This window comes from Clupea harengus, chromosome 8 (genome assembly GCF_900700415.2).
Source record: "Clupea harengus chromosome 8, Ch_v2.0.2, whole genome shotgun sequence".
NCBI classification, from domain to species: Eukaryota; Metazoa; Chordata; class Actinopteri; order Clupeiformes; family Clupeidae; genus Clupea; species Clupea harengus.
In genome coordinates, this window is record NC_045159.1 from 2783816 (window position 1) to 2791211 (window position 7396).

A 7396-nucleotide genomic window follows, 5' to 3' on the forward strand; every position below is an offset into this window, starting at 1 on the left:
TAGCATTCTTCTTATGCATATTATGCCTCTTATGCACAGATCTGCTGCTTTGATTGTTTGCTGGCTACAGACTAGATACACAGAAAGGATATTGATGTTATTCTCACCACATATGATGTGGTTTTGTACCACACAATTTTCCTACATAACTCCTACTAGATAAACACAGAAAGGATATTGATGTTATTCTCACAACATATGATGTGGTTTTGTACCACACACAATTTTCTGACATAACTCCTACAATTACATAATTGTGTCTCATTCTATTCATTACAGTGCATACTGTTCTCAGACAGAGAGAATGTGTTTGCTGATTCACACAAAAGAGTAAGTAGGCTCTTTGTTCTGGGTGGACACAGATTTTGAGAGCAGGCATTGTCAAGAAAGCCTGCAATTCTTCTCTCAATTCATGCATATACATTAATGTACAGGACAGAGACACTGCGGAATAGTGCTGGACTACCACACTGGAACAACATGCCTGAACAAGGGCCTGTAGGCAGTGTACATACATACTGATACATGCATGTACACTGTGTACAAATACAAGGAGAAACCCTCTTAGGCATCAGAAGCACTCGTACATTTCATGTTTGCACAAGACAGACATTGGACTATGTGACATGGTAAAACTTAGGGTAAAATATTAGATATATCATATATTTGCATTTATATATACTAACAGCAAACTTTAAGATAGTTTTGCAGGATCAGCATTGTCAGAGGTCGGGCCAGCAAATAACTGGGTGACTGAAGTCATCCTTTTTCCCACTAAAATAAATTGCCTTGTATAGGCTACACATACAGTTGCTACTTCACGCTGTGTGTGATTAACAGTTGTCAGAAATATGTGCACTTTCTGTTGTTTTTAAGTGATTGTAACTTCAACTGTACCGTCCTGTGCTATGGTCATACTCTGGTAAAGGGATAATCCTCATAATCAACTCTGCCTTATTTGCTGTGCTGTGCCTTCACAAAACAAATAATGTTAAACTGTGTACTGGCTCTATATCATTTCAAATGTGCTTTGAACAGAGACACAGTGGGCAGAGGACTGCTGGTATATAGGCCAAGGCAACTGCTGTAGTCTGTAAGCTACAGGTATTAATCTTGCCTCTTATTTTTATTCCTACATTATGTCACTTCCATCACTACCTTATGTTCCTGGTGAACAGAAGATAATGTATGTTATTATCGGTGTTGATATGAGTCACTTCTGAAAATAGGAAATAGAGTAAAGGTTACAATCAAAATTCCATTACTTCCAAAAGGCTGCTAGGCCCTTTGGTAACTTGGATGGTTCCCCAAGACTCCACTCCTAGCCACATCACCTGAGTTGAGGTAATCTTCAGGTTCTTCACAAGCTGGAACTACATTCATCAACGATTTGGATCAACCATGTGGAGGATCTGAAAGGTATGGACGTGAATGGCAGCCTATAATTCAACTGGTAGGAGGTGAAGACAAAAAAAAAACCTAACGAATTGTATTATGATATATTGCTACGTAACCTTTTCAGGAGGAACCATTGTTTGGAGGTTTATCTTTTCCGAGGACACAATTTAATGAATGCACCGTAGGCGCGGTTTGTTTTCGCTAGTCTAGTTAGCCAACCAATGAGCGTCTGGCGGGCTGAGTCAAAATGGTTGTAATGTTTGTATCGCTGTCCTCCGTCGCTATCAACAGCAGATTGTTCAACTGACATTTCACCAGACAGTTAGCTATCTTGTTAACTGGTGTTTTACTTTCCAAACCAGTAGCCCATCGCAATTAAACTGGGAAAGTGTTTTCCAGACTAATCGGATAGTACTCATTCGATAGCTCTAACGTAAACCCAAATTTAGCCAACCAGCAACGGGAGCTGGCTAGCTACTTAGCACTAAAACCTTTGAAGGTTGGCAGCTAAGTTAGTATTCGTTTAAATGTTGTGACAACTTCAACAGAATAAAATGAGTCTATCAGTAAAGAAAAAGGTGGCATCAAATAAACGCCATGCCTCTAAGGATGCCAAACAAACAAGTCATAGTGTCCGAAGGAAGAAGCACAGTATGATTGACTACAAAATCCTTGCTGAGAGGAATCCATCAGTAATGGCAGTAGGAGCATGGGTGGAAAGTGTACATGAATGGCAAGAACATCCAAATGTAAGTACTGGAAATTAAATGTTTTGTAATATCTGTTATGTTTTGTATCGGACAAATAAACAAATGATTGCTGTTAAAAAAATCCAAGGAGATGACTTCTACAGCTGCTGAAATACTTGAGTGGGTGTTCATTGCATAATCTCATGATACGTACACTGCAAAGAAAGTGCGAATGTACCTATGACTTTAAATGTATAGCCTGCGCGATTCAAATTAGTCTTTATATTTGTAGGTTCTTGCTGTGCACACGGAAGAGCTGCAGGCGAGGATTCTTCGAAAGAAGGAAGTTGATTTGCTCAGATTTCAAGATGCTGTGCGCCGACGTGTGTCCCAGCAAGCCCAAATCCGTCACAAACAACAAATGCAGAGGTTTTGTGAAACGGTGAGGGGTTAAAAAGCGGTCTTAAAATAAAAAACATCACTCACAAAGTGCTTATATATCCCCTAAATGTTTCCCTTTTTGTGGGAAAGTGTTTGTCATCCTGTGTGGTCTAATGCTGATGAAGAGATGACAGTGATTTGTGCAATATCATTTTCATCATTATCACCAGTAAATAGAATGTGACACTAGGTCACCAAATTTCATTCACATAGTGATGGTGGTGAGTGATCTGACCTTGAGCTTTCGGGCCGAGCAGGAAGGGCAAGTGCTGCAGCAGACCAGCAACACCGCACAGCATCTCAGCCCAAGGAGAAGCCCACACCCACCTTGGCCACCTGGGGAGTTGGCCATCTGCTCTCCCAGAGCCCACTTGGTAAAGGCACAGGAAGTGGAGCCAAACGGTGATGCTCACACAGACCAGCAAAGTCAGCAAGTAAGAATGAGCCAGCATTTGTGTCTGAAATTCTTTATCAGAAATAGTTTGTGAGAGACTGTGCAGTACTAATTGCCTTATATTTATTTGTTATTGTTTGTTTCGTAGCTCAGCAAAGTGGTGAAGCTGGTCCGGCACAGACTAGCAGCCTGTAAAACAGTCAGAGAGGGCGATGAAGTGTCTGAACTACCTGGGGGTTTGTGGAAAGTGTCCCCTACAAGAGATGTGAGTCCGTCAGGCTTTGTTCACCGTGGGCATTTATGTGCTGTTTGTGAGTTGTATGGTAACTTTCTGTGTCATTGTTTCACAAACAATATAGAAGCAGGGAGCATATAGAGCACATGCTTCAAGAGAGGAGGAGGAAAATGAAGAGGAGGAAGATGAGGATAACGATAAGGATTCAAAGGAGGACGAGATCTCACTGTTTGGACAACATGATCACCCGCTTTGTTTTCAAAATCTTGCCACATCCAAGGAAGACAAGGGCAAGACTGTCAGTTTCCACAATACAGAGGTTAGCAAGCTTCAGTGTGTTTCTAGCCAATGCAAGCCAGACTTGCTAGTGAAGCACGATCAATTCATGAGTCATAATTCACTTGATATCTCTGAAAACATTTTAGGTTGTGCATAAGATCTGAAGGTATTCTCCTTTCATTGTCCCAGGCATGCGAGAGATTGCAGAGAGAACCCTACCCTACTGGTCCACGTACTAGCTTTAGGCCAGACTACCAAGCCTCCAAAGTGCTATGGCCTTATGGAGACCAGGAGGAACTTAAAAAACAGGTAGGGTCTTCTGTCAGCCTGATTAGTTGTCTAATGTTGAACTTTTAATGCATTTGAAGCAAAAGCAACAGCTTTTGCTTCAACATCTTTAAAAAAAAAGAAAGAAAAAACCCCACTTATGATTTAATTCAGTTTAATGGTATTTCACTTAAATTTTCTGGAAGAATAAATCAAAGCATACAAACATAAGATTGAGTTGTTACTGACACAGCAGCAGAAAGCATGTTATCTTGTCTCTTGAATGGGAGCCCTGTTGAATTCAACCACACTGCTGTGCCACACATCTCCAACACCCCTGTTTTCATTTGTAGAAGCAGTCTCAGTTCCTAATGTATCGCCGCCTCTTCATGGACATAGAGAGGGAACAAGTGAAGGAGCACCAGCGCCACCAGAATCATTTAAGAAGAATCGCAAGGTGACTCAATTCCACGGCACAACATTAATTCACAGCTCAGATATTATAGTTTATGGCTTAGTCATTTGGGATTGTTTCAGTTCATCTGCAGTTTATCTTTTTTGATTATCCAGAGTGTTTTGTTCCAATTGTTCTTCTCCTCCTCAAACTGTCGCTTGTAGAATAAAAGCTGATAAAGAACGGCTGAGACAAGAGGAAGAGCAGAAGCTGGAAAGACTAAAGCTGCAAGAGGAACAGAACGCTGCGATGGCTGAGAGGGAGTACCTCATTCTGGAGCGTCTAAGGCTGGAGGAGGAGGACAGGGCAGACAGTGTGAAGGAGAAAGAGAAGGTCCAGAAATGCAAAGAGGCCACAAGGTGAAACCAAGTGGGAATTTCATATCTGTCTGACTCTCCCTCAGCACTCTCAGAGAAACTGAGAGTCTAATGAATTCAAATGAGCATTTTAATGCTAATGCCTAGTATTGTGTGGGTACAGTCCAATATGTACAGATTCTTGTGCAAAATAAATTATGATAAATGTACCAGCCAATGCCATGACACAGGGTATGCATCCATCTGGCAGGTACATTGAGGCCCTGAGGGCTCAGATGAGGGAGAGAATAACGCAGGAGAAAGTCGACCTGCCTGCCCTGTGCTGCTGTGGAGACAGCTTCTGGGACTCCCACCCGGACACCTGCGCCAACAACTGTGTTTTCTACAAAAACCCCAAAGGTAGCGTTTCTCACAAAGAAGGTCAGGGAATCAAGTAGAATATGTCGCAGATACAAAAAAAACAAAAGGAATGATTTACATCTAGCAAACAATATGATGATCACTCATAGAATACTGGCTGGTCTATTATTGAGTGTTTCCATGAGCTATAAATGCTATATGCTGTTATAAATAATATCTATAAATTCTATTTGAAAAGAATTAGACCCAGTATTCATGCCGTGAAATGAGTAATTTAATCAGCAAAGACATAACCATTAGTTGTTAACATTCCGGTGCATTGTAAGGGTATAGCATTCTTGTCATAGCACCCTGTCTAATTTGCCTAATTTCACTGCTCCTCTTCCAAGTGCTGATAAGATGCCATATTTCTCATTGCATGCAGATGAGACATTTGCATGCAGTATCTCTTACCCCCATGGTCATGGTTGTCTATTGCCAAGTGAACTACATGCACAGTATGTTTGCGCTCTGCCGTTTTGGACCTAACTGTAGTTCTCTCCGGCCCGCTCCAGCCTATGCTCAGGCCCTGCAGTCTGTGCTGCAGAGCTGTGACCAGAGGGAGGGCAGCGCCGGCCACCGCGCATCCACCCGCAGGGTAGCCTCCTTGTACGCCCTGTCCCCGCAGAAGTGAGGAGATTTCTACCTGATCCTTTTCTTACTTGATATCTATTTATGAATAAACCAAATGAGGCCCTGTGCCATTTCACATGAGTTTTGATGAAGTAAATGTTAAAGTTTTACACTATGAGGAAGGCTTATGTCATCCATGTTTTACACACTGGACTTTTGTTTTTACTTGAAAGAGACCTCTTGGTCATTCCTGTTCGCTTTTGTAGTGTCTGTGTATAATGTATCAGGGCACCTTTACTGTAAATATTTAAAGTATGAAATGCTTTTATTGCATAGGTTGAGTTTGCATCACAGCATACTATCCCATATTGTTTCCTGTATGTATGCATTCCCATTTGTTTCTGTACATTATTTTGTTGTAGGGTGCCATTATATTTGGACCCAGCAACACATTTTAGGTAGGTAGGTAGGGGTAAAATAAACTTCTTCACATATTCCCATTCCTTCAGGGATTTACAATCTTACAAACACTAAATTGTAGATACATGTGCTGCTTCATAATAAAATTGAGAGGAGAATGTATGATTGGTATTGGCAGAAGACACAAGGTCTCAGAGGGAATATGGGAAGAGTTGGTCACCATGAGCGCCTTCCCTGGGACATGTTTAGTTTCTCAAGCAAATTTGACATATAGCCAAGATTGTCCGATCTATTCAGTTGTTGAACTACAGCATATAATAATGAATCTTCCAATTTGGGCATTCCTGTTTTCATTCTGTATATGGTGCCATTATGTAATAAAGTTTTGATGTATACTTTGATCAGCTACATGAAAATTCAAATCCAAACTTTAGGTTTATGTGAAGTGACAAACAGATGTACTTGGCACACAGTCTGACACAAACAAATTGAAATCTTATCACCAGAAGCAATAGTGTGGCACTAAGGCCTACTGAACATGACACTTATTACCTAAATCATTTCTTGTAATGTTTTAAAGGGTGGATTGTTTCCAGTTTGGCATGAAAGCATCGTTCCATTCAGGGATCACTTTTGCTCTGTGCTCAGGGGCTCATGGTCTTCCTTTTCTGGTATATTTCCTGTTTGTGAAGTGCAATTTGTCATTACTGTGAAAATAAATGTTTCCCTTTGCCTGTGTGTTTGGTTTCCGAATCAGTTTGTTGACATACAAACTGTACACACCTCATGGTGGACTAGTTATTTTGATGGCGCGGTTGTGCAAATGATTCAACAATAGCGTTTTCATGCTGTACATAGCTAGAGCAGTTGACATCAACTGATTATGCCAGTGCACACCTTATGATCTAAAAGGCTTATGAATCTGCAAATTAATGCCAGAAAAAGATGTCCCATCAGGCTCAGACTGATAACCTTTGCTCGACTCTTATCCAAATCAATGCACCTACATTGTGATCCTGAGCTCTTAGTATGGCCGTCTACGTCAATACTTCCTTCGGGGGAAAAGTCCATTGCCCTAGATGTCTAAAGGAGATGTTGAGTGTCCAGGGGAATGAGGAAGTTACCTTTTAACCCAGACCATGGTGACGGTCTCCTTTCCATAATCCAGAGGCTATTTTCAATTGATGAATGTTTACACAGTGATTACTCAGGCAAGTATGAGGGTGAATTAGACTATGTTTTTTTCCCCATCTGGTGACCATATAGTTATTCACTGAATTATCTCCGTTTTTACATATGTAGTCTACAGAGCCATACATACCAAATAAAATCCAGTAATTTTCTTTATGCTGAGATAGGTAACGTACTGTAGATGTGTCAAGTGCTGGGAGTATTTAAAAGACGAATAACCAATAATTTCAGCACCAAGGTCGTTTCTACAATTGGTGAAGAAACTGAGTTCAGCTCATGTCTGTGGACTTTAAAGTAACTTTAAACAAGTTGTTCAATCAGTCACACCTCAATCCGTTC

General features: G+C 40.9%; 1 protein-coding gene across 1 annotated transcript; it reads left to right on the forward strand.

Annotated features, from left to right (window-relative positions):
• Positions 1 to 1543: 1543 nt before the first annotated feature.
• ccdc15 (coiled-coil domain containing 15) lies at positions 1544 to 6604 on the forward strand. The gene is made up of 10 exons (XM_012821960.3): positions 1544 to 2147; positions 2380 to 2529; positions 2786 to 2962; positions 3071 to 3187; positions 3282 to 3476; positions 3626 to 3745; positions 4057 to 4160; positions 4322 to 4516; positions 4725 to 4873; positions 5389 to 6604. The coding sequence occupies exons 1-10, from the start codon at positions 1953 to 1955 to the stop codon at positions 5505 to 5507; spliced, it is 1521 nt and encodes a 506-aa protein (XP_012677414.1). The 5' UTR covers positions 1544 to 1952; the 3' UTR covers positions 5508 to 6604.
• The last annotated feature ends 792 nt before the right edge of the window (positions 6605 to 7396 follow it).

Excerpts from the sequence above, each read along its gene's own strand:
- ccdc15 (XM_012821960.3), top strand. The coding sequence starts at position 1,953 with ATGAGTCTATCAGTAAAGAAAAAGGTGGCATCAAATAAACGCCATGCC. Across the intron at positions 2,530-2,785 it reads TGCAGAGGTTTTGTGAAACG|GAAGGGCAAGTGCTGCAGCA; the intron begins GTGAGGGGTTAA and ends CGGGCCGAGCAG. Across the intron at positions 3,477-3,625 it reads TCAGTTTCCACAATACAGAG|GCATGCGAGAGATTGCAGAG; the intron begins GTTAGCAAGCTT and ends TCATTGTCCCAG.